The sequence below is a fragment of the Photinus pyralis genome, unplaced genomic scaffold (assembly GCF_008802855.1).
Source record: "Photinus pyralis isolate 1611_PpyrPB1 unplaced genomic scaffold, Ppyr1.3 Ppyr1.4_LG3b, whole genome shotgun sequence".
In the NCBI taxonomy this organism is placed as follows: Eukaryota; Metazoa; Arthropoda; class Insecta; order Coleoptera; family Lampyridae; genus Photinus; species Photinus pyralis.
In genome coordinates, this window is record NW_022170510.1 from 23,568,519 (window position 1) to 23,591,410 (window position 22,892).

The 22,892-nt window shown below is 35.3% G+C and overlaps 2 protein-coding genes across 4 annotated transcripts; both read left to right on the top strand.

Moving 5' to 3' along the window:
• Positions 1–901: 901 nt before the first annotated feature.
• On the top strand, positions 902–22,786 carry LOC116166305 (protein draper-like). The gene is made up of 15 exons (XM_031481227.1): positions 902–1,019; positions 18,166–18,369; positions 18,418–18,713; positions 18,761–19,004; positions 19,058–19,316; positions 19,362–19,573; positions 19,624–19,865; positions 19,916–20,077; positions 20,153–20,317; positions 20,407–20,610; positions 20,660–20,815; positions 21,672–21,848; positions 21,900–22,220; positions 22,269–22,589; positions 22,651–22,786. The coding sequence occupies exons 2-15, from the start codon at positions 18,278–18,280 to the stop codon at positions 22,773–22,775; spliced, it is 2,976 nt and encodes a 991-aa protein (XP_031337087.1). The 5' UTR covers positions 902–1,019; positions 18,166–18,277; the 3' UTR covers positions 22,776–22,786.
• Positions 13,444–15,339, top strand: LOC116166306. 3 transcript variants are annotated; one of them, XM_031481230.1, is made up of 3 exons: positions 13,444–14,185; positions 14,234–14,334; positions 14,381–15,339. In XM_031481230.1, the coding sequence occupies exons 1-3, from the start codon at positions 13,960–13,962 to the stop codon at positions 14,402–14,404; spliced, it is 351 nt and encodes a 116-aa protein (XP_031337090.1). In that variant the 5' UTR covers positions 13,444–13,959; the 3' UTR covers positions 14,405–15,339. The 3 variants fall into 3 exon arrangements, with proteins under 3 accessions (XP_031337090.1, XP_031337089.1, XP_031337088.1); XM_031481229.1 differs by having other exon boundaries at positions 14,237–15,339; XM_031481228.1 differs by having other exon boundaries at positions 13,447–14,185; positions 14,234–15,339.
• Positions 22,787–22,892: the final 106 nt, after the last annotated feature.

Here is a 22,892-nt window from a genome sequence, read left to right on the forward strand (position 1 = left end):
ACTTACATAGCCTGCTAGTTTTTTTTTTGCTCGTAAATTTTTGTCTTTTGTTATCCCCATTACACAGTACTAGCTCAACGGTACTAGCCTAGTTAAAAAGTAAGAACAACTCCATCCCAAGATAAAAGCGCTTAGGTACCTATTTCATATCTTTATCGTATTTTTTACCGACTTCATGAAACTCTTGGTGGCACCCTCTGTGAGAAAGAAGCTACACTGTTGACCGCGATATTAGTCACAGCTGCGTAGTTTATTTCCATTTCTCCAGTTTACATGCCCATTTTTCAGAACTTCATTCACCACTTTTTTTATGAAAACTTTTGAGCTTCACATAAATTGCCAAAATATAGATAAGTATTCACCGCTACCGATCCCATACATTCGTATTGCTTAAAATGCTCCCTAATTTTTGCAATTAATTCCTAAACTATGAACTCTTTTGACGCATGTTTTCTAGATTTTTTAAACATATATTAATGGACAAAATATCAGTTTATATTGTATGGAAACTATGCTCTGTACATCTATCTACCTAATGCATATTTTTCCGATCATATACACCCCTTGCTTATGGAATGGTGAATGAAGTTCTGAGGCAATGCACGCCCCATTGAATTACATGTGCATCACCAGTTGCCTATATTCTCTAAATCCAAACCTTAATGAAATGCCGGGTTTCTACTGAAATTGCGCATACGGTCTTCTTACAAAACTAGTAAGGTAGTTTCTAGGAAATTGCCAACGTTATTATTAAATAATGCATCCACTTTTACGTCCATTGTCAATAGTTCACACATCATTTCTCCTGCAATGTAAGTGCTGAAAGGTTGCATTGTAACCGAGACACAAACTGTTAGAACGCTTAACTAAAAGCATTTAAAGATAATTACATAATGACCAATTAACGTTAACTCGAGTTTTGTTTTTAGGTGGAGATACGCGGATAACATGTGTCCATGAAGAAAACTTGGGGAATTGTGGATGATTGTCAGATTTGAATTCCCGACTTCAATCTTTGGGTATGTATAACCTGCCATAAATTAAAAAAAATAAAACTTCATTAGTTTATTTGGGTTATTTAAAGTCAATAATTTCCTACAATGAAACCTTGAAAATTTATAGATGCGCACTTGTCCGGATTCCTATCAAACACTTTCGGAAATGATCTTATTTTAAGTATATTATGATAGGGGATAGGATATCTATTTTTAATTGAGTACCGGTGTCATTATACTAAACAAGGAAGTATACTGTATAGGATTGTGTATATGTTATCCACTCGCGATTAGATACTAGAAATTATAAACATCCCTTTAGATCAGAGAAAGATTATATTTCATGGAGCTATGATCATCACAGACGTTTTAATAAAACGGTTATATTTAGATAAAGTGGTTAACACATTCTAGGGGTACAACGTTTATCCATTGTAATGGGCGGTAGTTTCGACAATTACTATAATGAAATTCTGTGGGGGAAATTTTACTTTTAGTTTTTTTTTGTCGTCAGTTGCCGTTCCTTTTGTGTGATTTTAGCGCCGTTTACATTTTTCCTGGAAAATGATGCCTTTAGTAATAAATTCCATTTTCTTTGAATTAAAATATGTCGCTAGTATATGCTTTTGTAAATAGATAAGACGATAAGTTAAGCGTGTAGCCTGGAACGAATGTTCTTCAAAATAAAAGGCAGAGATAGCAAGAAACCTCGCAGAAATACGATACAATTGAATGAACTTGATGGTAGGTGGAGTTTTGTGTTTTTAAACAATTTAGCGGTAGATATCTGATATCATAATGGTACAATGACTCTCCCATCACAGTAACCGCCATATTAGAACCTCTTATTTTTTAAATGTAGTAGGGCCTCACTAATCCGGACCCCTGCTTATTCGGTGATCGCGGTAATCCGGACAGACAATGCGGGCGGTGGCGTTGGCGAGATCACAATTCACAAGTATCAGTTGTCATCAATCGATCTACGTACTACATATACGTAATACGTATACAATATACGTATACCTACGGTGCACAGTACTTGATTAAGGTAGCAGACTCGTCAGATAAACGTTAAAAAATCAATAGTTTTTCTTTAAATGATAAGCATAATGCAGTGCAGGACATGCAACATTTTAATAATTAATTGTCAGTGAGCTCCAAAATGGCGGAGGAGCTTACGGACTGTAAAGTTTACGGACGAGTCAGCTGTGGTATACCAGGGTGTTCCATAAGTATGTAAAAAATGAGAGGTCCAACGTGCTTCGTTTGGGTGCCATCTCCAAAACAGTGGTGAAATTTGCATTTCTTCTTTAATTTTTTTCTGAGCAACTATAAGAGTTAGGAAGACTGGTGGCAGGTCTTTGAATGGGTTTTCGGGTATGCCCTTTCCGATTTTCAACATTCGTACCACGAAAGGACACTCGTAAATGGGGATGCGAAAAAATTCTGATTTCGACGAAATTTGGTATCTGGATATCTAGTCAGTGATCTACTTTCGGATGTAGCTAATTGAAAATGTCACAAATGACAAAAAGAATAATAAAGTCGATATTATGTTTAAATGACATTAAAAAATTCGGTATGTCGATCATGGCATTGAAGTCTACAAATTCGGTTCCAACAAGATGTAGATTGTGCGTGGCCGCGGGTGGTGGGACAATGCTATTTAAGTAGTCAAGTATCGACTTAAATCGGGAACTAGAAATAAAATTTTGTGCATGACGGCATAGGGTAAAGATTTTAAAGACAAATAATTTGTGCATCTTGCTGGCATCAAAACCTAGTAATAAATTAAGTAAAATTTATTGCCAATACAGTGGAAAGATGACCTTTTATCTCGGTGCATAAATAACCACGAACTCGAGTATTATTTTCTCGAATTTTGTAGTTGGTTTGTTTGGATTAACCATTCATACGAATTTTCCTTTTTTCAAAATGGGCATTTATCATGAGGATAAGGTGGCCATCAAGGTGATATAAAAAGTCCATTGTATCATTATAGCGGTCTATTTCCATATATCTATAGAAAGCGACATTTTCCGGGGGAGAAATAGGATTAATTCGTCCCGATGAGAATTTTACCTGCGTAGATTATTTTGAACTATTTGGAATTGTATGAAAACTTGGTCGTGTATTCAACATTTATGGAATGCATGATGAAAAACACATGCAGTTTTATTTTATCTCTGTTGACAGGTAACAAACTTATCACTTTTTATGACCACTCTCCGACCGGTAGTTGATTGACATGCACGGTTTCACTCCCTTTCTGTGAACGATTCAGTGAGTGTCGCATTAGCAATAATTTTATGAGTTTATGTCTTACAGTTTTTGGTAAATTCATACTGAGCAATAGTGTCACACCTTCACTCTCGCCTGGGTTTTTTTATAAGGAAATTATAGCCTGTTCCAAGATATACAGTGATGTTTTAAATGCTTACCTCTTATAGCTACAGAGACACTGATAAACGTTTACAGTTTGGAGTTTATTAAAACTGTATGCAGTACAGGATGTCAATGTAATATTATTTTTGCTTAGGTTACATGAGTGGCTAATGATATTTTTATGGACAAACTGCCTGTTTTAGGTATTTTTACGTAGAATCCAGTGGCGTAGTAAAAAAATGCTGGGACCACCGTTTCTGAGATACGAGCCAATGTTGGTATTTCTTAAATGCAGCACCCTGTATATCGTCAATTGTTTTGGATTATTTTTTCTTTAGGTGCCTATATTTCCTTTAATTTTAGCGATGAACCAAAAACAAAAAACCGTATTTTTTACGGTTTTTAAATAGTAGGCCATGGATTCGTGGAGATTGTTTTGTTTATTGTATCCATGGTAACTAAGGCAGCCACTATTGATAAATAAATAAATAGAAGCATAATAGTATTTCAAAAATAAATAAAATATACAGTGATTTTTTTTAATGCGAACATAGGATTTTGTATGCAATGTAATTTTCCTATTTCAATTTATTTAAAAAAACGCATCAATCTATTGAGTAGTTTAAATTAGTAGATAAAATTGACAGCTGTCACATTTTTAAAAATACCGCTGTTTAATTTAATTTAAACAAACTTACTTTAGATATGAAGGTCCAAATTGTAAATTGTTACAAACGTGAGAATAGTTTTAGGAGAGTTCGGGACTTATTTGCAATATGTATTGAATAGATCAAATTAGTAAAATACCAGATGCACATAATTTACAAATAATTGAAGGTTGGTTCACAATGAAGTGTGCCCTGTGGGTTCAAGTTATTGTAAGTTTAAGAAAAATGTATCCTAATGTTGCTATAATATGGCCTCTCAGGCCCTTATAGGGTGTTATTAGTGGAGATCATTTCGAGTCACATTTACTAGTTTAAACCTTTTTGTGCTTTTAGTAATTTTGAAACCTCCAAACCAAAGCGCGATTTCTAGGTCACTAATCGATCGATTTTAAAAAATAAAAACGGTTGTGAAAAACCATTCCAAATTATGAATCCTTTGATCTTACGCCCTATTTAAAAATTTGTGACTACTAACACATTGTTAAATAGCAAGAATTATTTTTGCATAAAAATTGACCCCCTCGATATAAAACTCGACCGGGTTTTGGATGTTTGTCAAAATACTTATTTTATCCACTTTTGAGGGCTACAAATATTCTTTGGAACACCCTTTGTATTTAAGTATATAATATCAGATCCAGCGCAGCATAAAAGCAATTTGACCGTGCGATAAATTAACATCAATCTGCCACAATATCTTTAGAAAGTGCTCGTCTTCATCTTTATTAATGATAATTAGAATGATAATTAGGTGCGTTTGAACTGCTTCTTTTTGGAACTCATAATTGCAAAAGCGTGCGAAATAATTACATAAATTTGCGGTAACGCTATTAATTTACCATTCCGGATGATAATTGAATGAACGATAATTATTGCGTTACGAAGTGAAACGCTAAATTTTCATGGAAATTGCAAATGACAGTGTAATGTCAAAGGCGAGGTGGACGTATAGAACAGACAACAAATAAAATACACTTGTGTAACTATTTTAGGTGCTTATATTTCGGCAATGTGCCAAAATTGTGATGTTTTTGTAGAATCTGTTAAGTACTTTCATTTCTTAAGATAAGTGTGGTGTTGTGTTTATACTCGCATTCTTGAAAACATCGTTAAAAATATTTTCGGCGAGTATGGGTTACCTCATAACCAACTGCACTATCCTTTTTAGGATTATTTATTTATTTACATTTTGTGTTTATTCGACTCCACAAGTTCGATGGAGATATGATGGTATCGGCTGTTTATTTTTGTCATTATGAGTCAATCTTCTTTAAATATTTTGAATATTTAAATACTCTGCAGTCGGTACAATGATTGAAATATGATTGGTTCTGCAGGAGTGTATGTACCTATACGCAGACAAATTGAATTTGAGTGTAAATTACTATATTCTGTAAACAAACAAAATAAATGAGAAATTAATAAGTGGTACCCCGCAGAATGAAATGGCAAAACCTGTTCTACCAATCTATGGCAAATTAAAGGGAACGAATTTCTGATGAGGATTAATTAAGAAATGTATGGAATAGGTTATTCATTTGTGCTTTGTAGCTCATTTTTGCCAGTAGGATTATATAGTTTCACTCAGGTCCGGCCCATGCATATGAGGCGCAGTTAAGGGAACATGTTCTTCCGCCCGTCATATTGTGACGATTGGTATATGGAGCCCGCTTCTTCTTATTGAAGTTACAAGTTTCATCTTCATTGTCTTGAACTTCCACCAGAACTTTCATGCACTATCATCATCATTATGGACCATTGTTTTGTGTACCCATTTCTACTTCTGCGGATGTTCCTTCCCCAGATGCGGTCAAAGCCGTTGCAGATGATGAAGTGAGATATTTTTGCAAATTCATTTTTTTGGTTTCTTTTTGTTTTTAGTGCACTTTCACTTTCAAAAAATAAGAAGTGAGAAATGAGATCTGAGTCACAAAAGTTCCGGAACTACACTACTTACAGACTTGGCATTGGTGTCATTCGATCAGAAATTAAAAATTATTTCATGTTTGTATTCTCGTTAGGCATGAAAGGTCCATAAGGGCTATTAAAATCGAAAAAAATTTGAGAGTGTAGTCTTCGCCTCTTGCTCATAAGCGGCTTAACGTTTTTTTTCTTTTTCTCGTCTCTTTCTGACCCCCCCCCCCCCCCCCCGTTTCTGTTTTTCCCCACCGGATGGTTTCTTTTTCTGTGGGGACATTTTCTACGTATTTTTTTTACATTATTTGACCTGTAATTTACACAACAATCCTGACGATAATTATTTATTACACTTTTAATAAGATAGTGAATAACACTACTGAGTTAATAAAACAAAAACAACCTCCTTACTATATTCTGAATATGTGAATAGTTTGGAAATGTTGTTTATAAAATGCAAATGCACATTTTCGGCAATGCGCTCTTTTCAAGGCGCCTTTGCTCTTTTGCGCCGTAAGGCGATCGCCTAACCTCGCCCCCCCCCCCCCCCTGGGCCGGCCCTGGTTTTACTGTCTGTTTTGTCTGTCGTTCGAGTAAACTTTATGTCGCTCGAGCTCTGAGGCACGGAATATCGTCACTTTCCGGGTTGCAGCACTAGATTCGTAGTATTTAGTTCGAGACGTAGTTATTCCGATATTAGACTGGTTCACTTTTCGAAGATTCTCTGTCCTAGGGGCATTTCAGACAACATTTTGCCAAATAGGCTTTTTTAACTAATTGGTACCTGCTGAACACGAATATCGATGTTGGCACCTCGAAATCTGAACAGGAAGTCCAGAATTCAAGATGGCGGTCAATTTCAGAAAATGTTGATATTTTCACTCATGCGACTGATTTTTTCGATCTAAAAACGGATTATAATGTTATTCCTGACGAAGGTACGGCACGATAATAATCGTGACCAAATGTTTAAACAATGATTTCATAGTTTTTCTAACCTGAAAGTGCGTAAAAGTGGAAACCCGTTTTCATAGTACTATGGTTACTGTTTAAATTTCTTCACATCGTGTAATTATGAAATTATTTCTGTTTTGGCAAGCATTTTAGTTACTGTGCGTCGTGTGATTGCTGGAGGCTTCAATGATTAAAGAAACGTTTTCTGTAACCATCAGACGACACAGATTTCCTCCTTAGAAACGACCAATTTTTTCGATCTAAAAACAGATTATAATGTTATTCCTGAGGTACTTCACGATAATAATAGTTAACTATTGTTTTAACAATAATGTAATAGGAGGATGCAGGATGCCTAAAATTAAGAATTAGGTAGGTACGAAATTCCCAGTTCTCCTTGCTAAAAGGAGGACTTGCAAAACGATTGTTTCCAGTAATCCTGACACATATAAGTATTCCCGACATGCGTTTATATTGCATAATTCGCCTTATACAGTTTTGATAACTACAATCTTTCGAATTTTACGTTAATTTTTAAATGAAAAAAATGAATGGAGTTCAATTATACTGCGGTGTTTCGGAAGATTGTTATTTTGCTAGGTATTAATTACCGTTCCTCAGGATATATTATTATTAACACCTTCGTTATTCTCATGGTGTTAGGTCAATCGTCTTCTTGACAATTAGGTAGTACAAATCAATTGAGCTTTGCGATATTTTTACAAAGTTTTGACGAGCAATCCTATTTACAACGACAAAGGACGATATCTAGAGCAGCCTTCGGAATTAAACTAACGTTGGGAGAATGGGAATGTAGCTATTTTCAATTCAGGGTAGATAAGGTAGTCTGAGCGACATTTCATAGTTTATAAGATAAAAAAAGTACATCTTGAGATTTACACCTGATATGCCGTAATGATGGAAATGGATGAAATGCTATAGAAGATTAGATGGAATCGCAAGAGAGTGGAGTTCAGAATTGTTAGATCTAAAGCTTCGCAGCTCCTGAAACCTCGAAGTGATGAAGAAGCAACAGGAATGCATCTGTATCTGTAGCTTTTTTCTAATATTCGCTTCCTTGATGTGAAAAGCTTCTAAGGAGGAAATCTGTGTCGTCTGACGGTTACAGAAAACTTTTCTTTCATCATTGAAGCCTCTCGCAATCACCAGTACACCGTCAAATGAGGCCTCTTCAAGGTGATGCGACAAGATTTCTTTTGTTTTCCTCTAATAAAAGGAAATTCTTCCATATGAGGTCATGGACCATCGCGGATATCTTTCACACGACGCACAGGAACCAAAATGCTTGCCAAAACAGAAATAATTTAATAATTACACGATGTGAAGAAATTTAAACAGTACTTAGCCATAGTACTATGAAAAAAAGGTTTCCACTTTTACGCACTTTGACGTTAAGCCTAGTTTACATTTGGCAAGTTTACTGGCGGAAAGTACTGTCGGTCAGTGAACTTGCCACGTGTAAATGCGCGGAAAGTGCCAGTTAAATAGAAATAGGGTAGCAAGTTTACTGGCAGAAAGTACTTTCCGCCAGTAAACTTGCCAAATGTAAATTAGGCTTTAGAAAAACTATGAAATCATTGTTTAAACATTTGTTCACTATTATTATCGTGCCGTAACTCCGTCAGGAATAACATTATAATCCGTTTTTAGATCGAAAAAATCGGTCGCATGAGTGAAAATATCAACATTTTCGGAAATTGACCGCCATCTTGAATTCTGGACTTCCTGTTCAGATTTCGAGGTGCCAACATCGATATTCGTGTTCAGCAGGTCCAAATTAGTAAAAAACGCCTATTTGGCCAAATGTTGTCTGAAATGCCCCTAGAACCTGTTAAAACGCTGTTTTTTATAAAAGTGAACCAGTCTATATCGCTCGATGATGAAATCAGACAAATATAACCTAATGAGCATCGATTTTTTCGAATTACCAAAAAGCCGGATTTAAAATCTAATCATGCCAGCTTATAGGAAAGAAAGCGTCATTTATTTGCAGAACTCTCTTAAAATAGTCACAAGAAAATAAAAAAAATTAACGAATTTTGTTTTTTTCCAAATTATTCTGTCTGTTTCGGAAGCAAGTACCATATCGCTCCTTGCCTCATTTGTTATAAATGTTGCACTTTTCTACGGCTAGTTACACCCACACCGATTTTCGACGGTCGGTAAAAAACCGGCCGTCCAAAAATCGGTGGTGGTTTCGCAAAATTTCTTTTTTTCCGGATATCTTCGAAAGTAGTCGGAACTGCATTTTGAGATGCAACTTTGCCAAATTTAACGCTCGAAAACGGTTTTTGTAAGAAATTTAGTGAGATTTCATTTTGCAAATATAAGTGGTTATGAAAAAGTTGACACAGTTTTCAATTTTTTCATTTTTGTTACTGAAATACTTACTAAGAGCACTTGTAATGATTCCATCATGTTTTTGATTAGCAAAGTAGTGGAAAGCTACATTCACTAATTTCATTCAATATTGTTTAATAATTGTGCATTAATTATCGCACGCAATTTCACAAGGGCATCTAATTTTTGGAAAAAAAATCGAAAAAACACGCTTGTGGCAACAAAAATCCGAGTTGAAGACGATATATGATCCGATGTATGTACCTACTGGTCTTTTTGGGTTTGCGCCTTCAAAACACGAATTCATAAAAAATTTCTATGATTTTGGATTTTATGTATGTATGTATGTTTTTTTTTAAATTTAAATTGTACTGTCTCGGTGTTCTATGTCGGCCGTTATAATAGTTTATATAATTATAATTATATGTTTGTCATTCTTCCATACTTGAGTTTTAATCTGGTTTGTAATTGTTTGCTAATGGATTTCATTTTTGAGATTGCGTTCGTGCGTGTTCGTTGGATATGATCGTTCTTTTTTTTATTTATTTATCTTTATCTATGCATTTATGAAATGATAAACTCTTTTAAATCTACAAAAGTAATTACCGCTTTTGTACCTTGTTTTATTGTTGTGCAGTTAATTGCAATTGTTCAAGGTAAATTAAGTATACTGTAATTCGTTCGTCCGTCCGTTTTTGTCTGATTTTTTGTGTGAAGAAATTAACAAACTGAAGTAGGAAGTTTTAACGTGTTTGTCAGTTATTATGAAAAGTAGTAGGTATAAAGTCGATTTTGCGCACATGTACAGAATTTGTTATTTCTGCATCAGTGTTCGGAAAATGTGGCTCGTAAACTGTACTTATCATGTGAGCAAAAAACTGCACCAACATTTCTCAACGCGCAGTAAGACTACAGATAGAGGAACGGACAAACCACTGCAGGCAATATACCTACGAGCAAATTGTACTACTAAAATGGTCATTTTTTTTATGCCGACATTGCACACTTCGGAACGTTTATCTATCTTCAAACTACGATGCCTACTTTTAGTGATAAACTCTGCGGACATCCGGTCGGGCCCTCGTGTATTCTTTACTTGCAAAATAATCTGTCGATTCTTTTGACTTGATTTCGTTACGGAACTATGTCGCTAGTCTTCAATTCACGCTTTCATTGCGCTGAAATTATTTCGAGGAAGACATAATTCTACTACCGTTACTAACCGTAACGTAATGTTTGCCTAGCTAAATTATATATACGATTTTTTTACGGTTTTGTGGTTTTATTTTTGTGGAGCTCGTGCCTTGCTATATTACGATATGTCGCCAGGGATGGAGAATTCAAGATGTTGTAACAAAACGGAAATGCCGGTACGGGCGATGTCGTGAAATCGGTTGGTTTATCGCCAAAATTAATTTTTTGACAATTAAAACTCGTCAAAGTCAACATGAGGATAAAGTATGGAATTTGTTTCGCACTAGAAGATGCAAAGTGTATAAAAAATGGACGAAATGTGGCCTATATACTGTACGTACGTTTGATACAATCATTGAATAAAAATAGTGTTTTTATTCAATGATACAATGTAAGCTATGAATCATTTGCATATCTATACTTTTTCAATATATTATGCTGAACATATGCGGGGTGAATAAAAAAAAGAAATGTTTTTGACATATGGAATATTGCACAAAAAACCTGTATCACATCACCAATCATACGGATCATAAATATTGTTAAAAATGTTATTTCCGAATAGCGCACTATCACAGTAAAATTATACCATTGCGACGTTAAGTCATAAAAATTTTAAAACGATTGCAATATTTTTTCGCAAAAATTCAACCTCCACAAGTGTATATGTACCTAACCTGTGTAACGTCACGCTACTTACAAGTGCATGGGAGCCGTGAAAACACGATTTTGAACGTTTTTACTGTGCAATTAACTATGAAAACTAGTTCAACGTAAATTGGTCAATGGTGATACACTCATTTACTTAACGTGTAATTATGGCATTTGGGGGCGATTCGTGTAGTATAATTCTTTTCAATTAGCGACCGCTTGTTAAACACTTAGATTTTCTGGGGAATGTTAAAGGATATAAATGTGACTAACAAATTTCTAAATTGAAGGGGTTGAGTGATTTAGCATGTCATTGTTACGCGAGAAATGAATTTTGTATTGTTATTTCGTCGTAGGACGTAGGTACGAAATCGCCGGTGTTGCAAATTTTACATTTCAGTAGTAGGTATGTATGTACTGTACGTGTCTTTACAGACATACTACCATACGAAACATTGCAATACTAAAAAGTATCTTCCATTGTGAATAGAATCAGCGAATAACCGAAAATGTTTAAGATCTTATTTAAATTATAAAATGGATGATTGTAAGAGGAGAAATTTTGTAATATGAAAGAATAACGCCCAAACAAAATTTATTTTTCCACACGTATTCCGCCATTTCTGCACTAAACGGACACTTTCAAAAAAATTCTTTTGATGTCTCTTTAAAATAATCAGTACCAGCAACTTTTAGATCATCATCAGAAGCAAATATTGAACCTTGTAGCTAAGTGTTTTTTCAACGGGAAACGGTAGTAATCGCAGGGTGTAAATCCTGGACTAGAGGGTGGATATCTTAATTTCTGGAAGCTACATTCAGGTTTTGAGCCTCGTGAACCGTGCACATTATCGTGTTGCAGTATGGTCCTATTGGTAAAATTCTGATGTGTTTTCTCTCTATGGCAGCTTTAAAGTTTCTTTAATAGTCTCTTTATAAATTGCCCCGGTAATTGTGGTGTACCTACCTTTTGAAAACTCTGTACATGATAACTCGCGAACGGTTTCGAATTTTCCAATTCTGTTTTCTGTAATAGGTAGACAATGGTCAAGGGACTAACTGATTAAACTTTGGTCATTTGGACTTTCCGTTCGTCCGTCTGTGTTTTTGTCGCTCGTTGTTGGTTTGAACAGTTTATTTAAATAACCAACAACAATCCACCAAACAATTAGCACAAGTTTATCACTTATAGTCACGGTTTTTAATTACATCCTACTCCTAACACGTGCACTTGCGTAAGGTGAAGAATTAGTTTTTATTGTATCCGCATTGTTCAGAATGTTTCATATTTTTACATTCGAACAAAGCTACAAAGGTGGTGTTTATTTAGGAACGATAGTCATCAGGAATGTTTAATTTTCTACCGATAGATGCATCTGTAAGCGTAGGTATAATAAACTGTTTCAAACCAATATTCCAATGTAGACAATGATCGACAAACAGAGACGGGCAGATAGAACGTCCTAATGGCCAAAATTTAATCAGTTAGTCTCTTGACCAATCTATACCTATTACTGAAAACAAAATTGGAAAATTCAAAACCGTTCGCGAGTTACCATGTATAGATACAGACGGACGGACGTAAGTCCAAAATCATGAACGAGCTGGGTCACTCGTTAATAAAAAACAATAACTCTAGGAACCAGAGAAAAACTAAAAAAAACACTACTTAGAAGAATACCACCCAACAGATCCAGGAATATCTTTGACAAACATCCTACTGTATGAAAAGAGTTTACAGGAAACATATGATCTTATAAATAAAAGTAACGCCTGTAAACGTGTGCTTGGTTCGCACACCACATCCTCAGCTGACAAAAATTCGTATAGGCAATATTTAGGTACTCGGGCATTAACGCTCTAATAAGAAAAAAATGCCCGTCACATTTTGTGCATATAAAAAAACTAGAAATATTTTGTTTTATTTCCAATTATTCAGTCATTGAACAAAGTATTTAGGTCGCCCTTAATTTTTATATGAAATAGTGTGTGCGAGAGTGTGTGTGTGTGCGCTTCAAATATTTAAGATTTATTTACACTGTTTACGCCACCTCTACTACAACTACTTTTGTCTTCCTACCCTACTTCCTACTTATATTATTTACATCACATGTGTTCCAGAAAAGAAAATGTTAGTTCATTGGTTACTCTACACCTCGCTCTATAAGAAATTATAAGAAGTTTACTACCAACCAACTTACTTTGGATTTGTGGTCAGTGGTTACTTCTGTATGGTAAAATGGGGCATATATTTTTATAATAGCAACCACTAGTTTTCATATAATAATAGATAATCAAATTTAAGAGATAATCTCAAATTAAGGAAAATAGTGTGTTAATTCATTTCATATTTTACTAGTTTGATCATGTTTTTTATGTTCTCGTATTAAAAATAAGTTCATTCTTTTAATACCTTACAAAAAATGGAGCTTTCCATAAAAAAGTGACTATCTTAGACGTCTCGGTAGACGCACGCCTCTGTATATATTTTTTGGCCTTGTAGATTTACTTAAATTTTCAAATTACTTTCGCATAACTAACAAAAAATAACGGTTTTTTACATAAACTGGTGAAATTATTAAATTAATTACCACACTCGTATTCCCGAGGGGCGCGCAAACCTTTAATTATGGTGTACACTTTCCCTTTAAATACAACTTAATTGGATTGTTAATTACCCTTAAATACTTTAAATTGTTTAAATACTTTTAATTCTATTAATTATAGAATTAATTCTATTAATTATAGAATTTATTCTTTAAATGTTCTTTGAATACCTTTGAGTATCATTAAATAGTTTTAAATGCGTTTAAATACTTTTTCAATATTTCAATATGAAAAGAACTAACGAAGTTTTGCGTGAGCTAACGAAGTTTTGCGAAGACGTTGTTCGCCCCGAACGGCAAAAGTTTACTTCATTATTCGAAATTTCAGTGTACAAGCATAATCATAATAATAATTGCTCCGTACCCAATATCGATGGTGAATATATCGAGGAGAGCCCAAGCGACGAAGAGATGATGGAAGAACTCGTGGAAGAAGTTGTAGAAGAAACATCAGGTACCTAATAAACAACTTTTAAGCCTAATTTAACTTTTAATATTTTAGAAGATGATGGAACCAAGCAAATAGAGCAGCAAAGTAGTCAGTGTTTTGAAGACGAGTATGAAGATGATAAGGACCAAATAGATATTGACGACAATTTTCTTGTAAGCTTACCTGATTACATAAGAAATAATGAAGAAGTAATTTCAGAAAATAGTCAATATGTTGTCCTAAAGGGAAGTAACCTCGGAAGTAACAAAAAAGAAGTTAAAATTAAAAAATCTACATTGTTGTGGTTTTTAATCAACCCAGAAAGAAAGCTAAGTTCTGACAGAATACAAAGAGTAAGAGATGTAAAAACGAATGTTAGTTCAAGTTCGGGTGTAAAAGTTAGAAGCAATCGAACTAAGAAAAAAACAGTAACTATTAGCGAAACAGATACGGAAGATGAAGAAAGCTTTAAGTCAGGTTCATCCGATGACCAATGGGAAGAACAACATGACGACAACGATGATGATTTAGAAAGTACAAATGTATTAACAAATGGTGACTGGATTCTGGTAAAGTTGCCAGGCAAAAAATGTTTTAAGCACTTTATTGGACAGATTTTAAAAATTAATAAAAGTGAACTGACAATAAAGTTTTGTAAAAAATACTCTGATAATAAATTCAAATGGCCAGAGAAGGAAGATATTGCTGTTGTGAATAAGAAGGATGTAATCAAGCAGATTCCCCAACCAAATTTTAATTTTAAAAATAATCGTTTATTGTTTTTCACTTTTAATGTATCGTTTGCGGGATATAATGTTTACTAAAATGTAAGTTATGTAGATCACGATACTTAAAAAATGTTTCTATTTTAAATATTGCATGGTACAACGAAGCATGAAATAAGGTAATCCAATTTATTAAGCACATTTTGATGCCATAACTGTGGGATGAAGAATGTTTTACATTAAAGTTTTCAACACTTTGCGCACACTTTTGATGTTAAAAGGTAGTTACTTTCAAAGTTGTCGGTCAAAATCTCGGTCAAAATTGATGCCGTGTCTGGCGAAATGCCCTGTAATTGGTTTACCCTTGTTGTACTATGGTAATATTCCTTGAAGTTACAGATAGTGTATACCCTAGCATGTACATTTAAGTACATATTAAATCCATTTCAGTGACTTTTAATTATTTAAATACCTTTTAATTTCCTTAAATACGATTTAGTACTTTTCAATATCCTTTAAATACTTTGAATATCAGAAATAATTTTAAATTCTTATTAAATATTTAAATATTCTTTAAATATAATTTAATTACTTTAAATACAAATTTATTGTTTTAAATACCAGGATATTTAATTATGGTGTACGTTTTGCATTCTACTTGCGCACCCCTCGGGTATTCCTCACTTTGAGTTTTTCTCTTAAATGTGATTATGTAATATAATACGTTTTTTAAGCTGTTATATAAAAAAAGTGTCTCTTTAAGAATATTTAGTGCAAACTAATGGTGGCCATTCAAAAAATAAACCCCCCTTGACCGTACAAACTTACGCCACTGACCACAGATTTAAACTACGTAAGTAGATTGGTAGCAAACTTTTTATATTTTGGATACCATAAAAAACGTTGTTTTAAAGATATATTCAGTGTTCCAGAGAAAATGTTCACTTTGTATATAAACCTCTTCCGTTACTGAGTGACTGACAGACAACGCATAGCCGAAACTATTGAGCGTAGGTACAAAGGAGATCCCTAAGGGAATGGAAAAAAAACAGTTTTTTACGTTTTACAGTCGTAAGTGCGGAAGACTTTTGACATATAGAACTTGGGTTTCTTTGAAAGTGTGAAGGTGTACTCCGAAAGCACTTCCTGAAATTTTCACGGAAACGGAAAAAAAAACTGAATTAAGAGGGTAGGTAATGTTTATGCGCGTACGAACTGGCAAAAAGCTAGTTAGCAATAACATTATGCGGTAGCAGCTGGTTGGGAGCATAGTTGATAAACGTTGAAGGATAAACATTTATCAGTACTAAACTAAGTATGTATATCTTTTTGAGCGGAAAACTAACATTTCTTCATCGTTTTTTTTTTTTAATTTGTGCCGTTTAAGAAGTCTAATGTGACTAAACTAAATCTATGTAGAACCTGGAGATTTTTTTGGTAACCAACAAAACTAAACAATCTGATTAATCCACCCAGTGGTTAAATCGTCTTAGCAATTACCTAATAGGTTAGTCAGAGAGGGTATTGGACTACAGTATAAAAATGATCAAAGTCCTCGTGTGAGATCGAAGGGACTTCAGCGCATTTTTGTGGGGCAGATCAGTGTTTTATTAGCCAATATTGACTCCACCATCAATAAGATCTTGCCGAAAGCTACCACGTTCACTTTGTCGGTACCATTTTCTCACTTACCGTGCACTCGCAATTCGCGTTTGAAGTTTTGACTCCACCATCAGTAAGATCTCGTCGGGGGTTACCACATTCCCTTTGTCGATACACAGTTCCGACGTCCCGTTCATTCGTAATTCACATTTTGGTAGATTTCGCTAAAATCCCGGCATAAAATCGTATTCAACTTTTGGGTACTTCACATAGCTCGACCTTCTATTAGTGACACGAGAAAGAGAGACCGCGATTCGCGCTGTAAGAAACTTTTGGGCGCCCAAAGTCGACTACCCCTCGAAGCGCGCCGCGCAAAAGGTGGTTTATTTCGCCCCTAGGAAAAAAAACAAAATTCCGCCACGCAGGAGTTGTGCGCGTTGACAAGATCTTCCCGACGACACCAATTTGAAAACAATCGGAGAAAAACTGTAGAAGAAGATAGATAAAAACTGAAAAATCTCCAGGTTAGTATAATACGCTCGGGGATGGCGTCCAGATGTCGTCGACTCCAAATCTTGTAGCCCCATCCCTAACGTTCTTAATTACACGGCCCCGATAGTTACATGTACACTCCTTGTCTTTTTACAAGCGTTTTTCTACGGGCGCGCATTTACTGCCAGCCAGCCAGCCAGCCAGCCAGCCAAAGTGAGATTAAAAGCTACTTTTTACAAAAAAAATTTTTGCAAAAATGCGCTAAAAATTGTATCACATCTGCTAGCGCATTTTAATTTTTTTGTTATATCCCATATCTCAGTAATAAACGTGTAAACAAACATAGCAAACGAGCCCCGGTGTATGACTATAGCATGTGCAAAACAAAATTTTGAACGTGGTGGTAGATTTGCTTTTATCCCAAGTACCTATGTATAACATTTCATTTAAATTCGGTTGATAAATGGTCGAGATGCGAAAAGGGCACTGTGAATGTTGAATCGATTAGACTTAACTTTTGCCATTGCGTATTATATGGGTAAATCTATGACCATATTGAATTTCATTAATTCGGTTCATAACTAACGGAGATGTCCTTACATTACATTGCCAATTCACGAACTCCGATCTGCAAATTTGATAAATAATTCACCTGCAAAATTTCATCGTAATCGGTTCATTCATTTTCGAGATGTGCTAACGGACAGACGGACAGACACCGCAAAATTAATAAACTCGCTAGGAGCTCGTTAATAAAGATATAACGTGTTAAATAGGCAACTTTTTATACACCCGTGGTAGCCAAAGATACTTGGAGAAATTCCAAAAAATTAGTAATCCTGTATCTATTCTCAAATTTTTAATCAAGGATGTTTAATTTATAAATATTCATTATTATAGGTGCCTATAAATTAACAGAGTTGCAAAAATCCATTGTTGTGTTTGTTTTCCAATGGTCATTATTTATTATAAGCAATAAAATATTATTTACTTAAAACTTAATATTATTTGGTTAGCAGTTATGTGCAACAACTAGGAGTTTTTATTTTATTAAGTACGTTTAGATTTGACCCAACTGCTTAAAGTAATTCAATTTTATTCTGGATTCATTGATATTCAGGTCATATTTTTCTCAGCAGCACAGAATGCTTTTAAAAACAACTCAAATAATTTTCTTTATTTCAGGATAGCCTTGAAGAATGAACTTTGCATTATACACATTTGTCTAGGAAGCAAACTAATAGAATGCTTTACATTACTACCTGAACAAGTGACTAAATCTTGAAATATCTTAAAAATGGAATTACTGGGGGCATTAATCATTATTGCTGCAATACCTGCTTCATACACTTTACTCCACGGACCTAATGTTTGCACGAGGCAAGAGACGTAAGTAAATGTTAGTTAACAACATGTTTGCTACATGAGAATTTGTAGATATACAACTACAGTTAGAATTTCGGAACAACAGCCGTACCAAGTACGTGAATACGTGTGGTGTTTTAATTTTCCACCGCGTTGCTCGAAATATAAAATAAAGTTTAAAACTGTTTACAAAACTCAAACTTTAACGAAAACGCGACCTGTAGAAGACTGCTGTAAGGGTTATACTAAAAGTAATACTGAACAAAGGTGTATTCCGGTATGCTCTGCAAATTGTTTGCATGGTAGTTGTGTAGCGCCAGAAACCTGCAAATGCGAAACAGGATATGGTGGACCATCGTGTAATATCTGTAAGTTACTAGTTGATTGAAACAAAGAAACGACAAATTTTTTTCAGCATGTCCCGTGGGATTGTGGGGCAAAGACTGCCAAGTATATTGCTTATGTCAAAACAATTCTACTTGTGACCCATTTAACGGGAACTGCTATTGTGACAGGGGCTGGACAGGAAAATATTGCGAAAGTAAATGTTTGTCAGGGACTTACGGGCAGGGTTGTATGGAAAAATGTAAATGTCTAAATGGAGATTGTGATCATATATCAGGGGAGTGTCAGTGTAATCCAGGTTGGACAGGAGCTCTGTAAGTTGTTATAGGTTCTCAAATGACTTTTGATTAATAAATGCGGTTTTTAGTTGTGAAATTTCGTGTCCAAGCGGAAAACACGGATACGAATGTAAATCGGAATGTCGTTGTCAGAATGGGGGATTGTGCGATCCAGAGTCTGGACAGTGCTCTTGTCAGCCCGGATGGATTGGTCCCGTTTGCGCCAATAGGTGTCCGTTTGGTTTTTGGGGGTCAAGTTGTAATAATACATGTGATTGTTATAACGGGGCTTCATGCCATCATGTAAATGGTGAATGTGAATGTCAACCTGGATTTACTGGCGATAGGGTAAATATGGCTCAATTCAAACGCTGTATTAATTCGAATTTTTAGTGTCTTGATATTTGCACTGAAGGTACCTTTGGTGATAATTGCACTCAAACTTGCAACTGCGAAAATGGAGCAAAATGCTCAAATGTGGACGGCAATTGCACTTGTTCGCAAGGCTGGAAAGGACAAAATTGCAGTGAGAGGATGTGTCCAGATGGACTGTGGGGACCTTCATGCCAAAATCCGTGTGAATGCAACATCGAAAACACTGACATGTAACAACCTAAAATCAGTGTGAACAAAAATTCAATCATTGTTTTACCAGGTGCCATTCATGGACAGGAGAATGTATTTGTAAGGCCGGTTGGAATAGTAAGGATTGCTCACGGCAATGTCCTCTTTTAACTTATGGAAAAGGATGTAGCGGTACTTGTGATTGCAAAAATAATGCTCAATGTTTTCCTGTTAATGGAACATGTATCTGTTCTCCAGGGTATAAAGGTTTGGATTGCAGCGAAGTTTGTCCTCCTGGAAGTTACGGTGAAGAATGCGCACAAAAATGTGATTGTATGTATGATTCATTCTTAGAGAATCATTAGACATAACAAAAATCATAGGTAAAAATGGAGCAAACTGTTCTTCAGAAACCGGCCAATGTTTGTGCACAGCTGGTTGGGTCGGGCAGTATTGTGATCGGCCCTGTAACGGCGAAACCTACGGTTTGCATTGCAATCAAAAGTGCACATGCTTAAATGGAGCAGCTTGTAATCCTCAAAATGGTAAGTGGAACACTTGATTTTGATGGTGTATTATGCATGTTCTTGTGTGATGTAGTAGTTTGCATGCTTTATTAGGTACCTGCACATGCAGTCCTGGATATACTGGTGAAAAATGTGAACATCATTGCGATAATGGTTGGTTTGGTCATAATTGTCAACAGGTTTGTCAGTGCAATGAAGATAATGCTATTGGTTGTGATCCTGTTACTGGAAAATGTGTGTGTAAATTAAGCTGGAAAGGTAAGTTTTTATTCGTGTGTTAATCATTGTTGTTTCTTTGTTTTTGGTTTTTGTCATCAACTGGCATTTGTGATATTTGCTCATTGCAGGCATCAAATGTGAAACACGATGCTCATCTGGAAAATATGGTCCAAGTTGTGATTTGGATTGTAATTGTAAAAATAACAGTTCCTGCGATCCCGATACAGGAAACTGTGTTTGTTCTCGTGGATGGCAAGGCATTGACTGCAGCCAACCATGTGACAAAGGTTTTTATGGAATTGACTGCAAAGAGGTGTGTCCTGTCGCATCTGGTGAGGTTGTTTATTTTGCATATCGTTCATTATATGGGCATTTTTGCAGATAACATCACTTGTGATCATATAACTGGGGAATACATTTGTCAACCTGGTTATATAGGTCTTACTTGTGAGCATCCCTGTCCGTCAGGCACATTTGGCAAAAACTGTAAAGAAAAGTGTGTGTGCAGGAATGGAGGTGATTGTCATCACGTCACAGGTAGTTAATTTGGCAATTTTCTTAAAAAAATAGATTTATTAAATTAAAATCCAAGGTGATTCTGTAATGAGATATTCCTCAGTTAGCATTTGGAGCATTCATATTTATAGTGGTATTCATTCATTTAATTATTCTATATCATTGTGTGCAAAGTTTTCGCCAAATAATTTAGTCAGGGTCCTTAATTAGGAATGTAAATATTTTTTCCATTCCTTTTCTATTGGTTTCTTCTGCATGAACCTATTTTGTCAATCATTTATTCTATGCGCTGTATTTGTAGAAAACCTACACTACCATACTTAGTACTTTCTGATGGGTCCCAAAAGGTACAGTTTACAAACCAATCCAATTAAATCCCATTATAGTGGCAGATAAAGTGAATTTGAAGCACCACATACTTAATGCAAACTTGATGATGCTCCATGCGGTCAAGTTTCGCATAATGTAGCTCTGCCCAGTTGAACTGCTTCCTCCTATTTTTGCTCCAGTACTCTTCTTTCATGTGACAACATTCAGAGACAAGCATACAGCTTCTGTTGTTAAGTTCTATTCATTGCATCCTGTAACAACTTACTTTACTTTGAAAAAGTGTATAATCTTCTTGGACAAATTCTCTTATAGTAGTTATGGGTGCATTTTCTTTTTCTGTGTTTCTGGTTTCTAGAGGTGTCTCACATCCCCTATTTCCAACATAGTGGATTTGCACATCAGACACCTACAAAGTGTCTGTAGGACCTTTAACCAATGTAATTACACAGATTTTGGTCCACCATACTATCATGACATAAATCAACTTTTGTTATATCTTTTCTTTTGCGAATTCTATATTACTTACTATTGGCATTTATTTGTGTAGGAGCTTGCCACTGTTTGCCTGGCTGGATGGGTAAAATCTGTTCAACTCCATGCCCTCAAGGCTACTATGGTTTTAATTGCACTCAACATTGCAAATGTCTAAACAATGGAATATGCAGAGGAAATGATGGTGTATGCAGATGTAAACCAGGCTGGACTGGAACGCAGTGCAGTGAAAGTAAGTTACCTCATTTAATGTGCCCTAATATTCTACTATGTATATTTGCAGTTTGTCCTGAAGGGTATTTTGGTGATCATTGCATGATTCCTTGTGAGTGTCCAAATGAAAACTTTGTCTGTCACGCAATTGAAGGATGTGTCTGTCGGCATGGATATACTGGCGACAGTTGTGATAGAAGCATTTTGTATGAACCAAGTACTCAACATGAAGAAACAGGATATGCCAGTGTTGTTGCCGGTATCATGGTAGCTTTAATGTTGGTAGGAGTTATAGTTGCACTTCTGTTTTATTATCGAAGAAGAGTGGCTAATCTCAAAACTCAAATTGTGCACGTGCAATACATTGCAGACGCTCAAGCTTTATCACCAGGTACAATTTGATAACTGCGGTGCTTTTGCTAAATATGTATATTTCTAGATCGGAATCATTTTGATAACCCAGTGTATTCGTACCAAACAGGGCCACGGAAGGACGATGATATTGGCCTACTAAATAATACCCATCATATTCGAAACAATTTGGTTAAGCAGAACAACACCAACCTAGAGAGGCAAAGGAGTGTAATTCCCGGTTCATCGACTGAAGATGATTTTAAAGGTGCCAATGAGATTAATAGTGCGGATTTTAATTCTTTGAAAAATCGTGATGCTGATGCCACAAATCCAAACATATACCACAGCATCGAAAAATTAGATCACGTCTATGACGAAATCAAACAAAAGGACGTAAAGGATATTGGTAAGCTAATAGCATATTTGGTAAGCATTTCGAATCGGTACTATGGATATTGCTATTTTAGAATTGGAGTATGATCGATTGGACTACAGTCGTCCCGTTAGCACATGGAAGCCTCAATATCAGAGGATGGTAAACAGATTAAATTTGGAACATCCCAAGGAGGCTACAGAGCCTGAAGATGTTTAAATCTCTAAAACGAAGAAATGTTCTGTGTTCTTTTAAAGCAGCTATTAGGTGTGAACTTTTTAAGTGTATGGTGCAAAGGAGTTGCTTTATTTGATCTTTGATATTCCCAAACAGTGA

Coding starts and splice junctions, on each gene's coding strand:
- LOC116166306 (XM_031481228.1), top strand. CDS start 13,960: ATGAAAAGAACTAACGAAGTTTTGCGTGAGCTAACGAAGTTTTGCGAA. Junction 14,186..14,233: donor AGTTGTAGAAGAAACATCAG/GTACCTAATAAA, acceptor TTAATATTTTAG/AAGATGATGGAACCAAGCAA.
- LOC116166305 (XM_031481227.1), top strand. CDS start 18,278: ATGGAATTACTGGGGGCATTAATCATTATTGCTGCAATACCTGCTTCA. Junction 20,611..20,659: donor GGTGTGTCCTGTCGCATCTG/GTGAGGTTGTTT, acceptor GCATTTTTGCAG/ATAACATCACTTGTGATCAT. Junction 22,221..22,268: donor CGCTCAAGCTTTATCACCAG/GTACAATTTGAT, acceptor GTATATTTCTAG/ATCGGAATCATTTTGATAAC.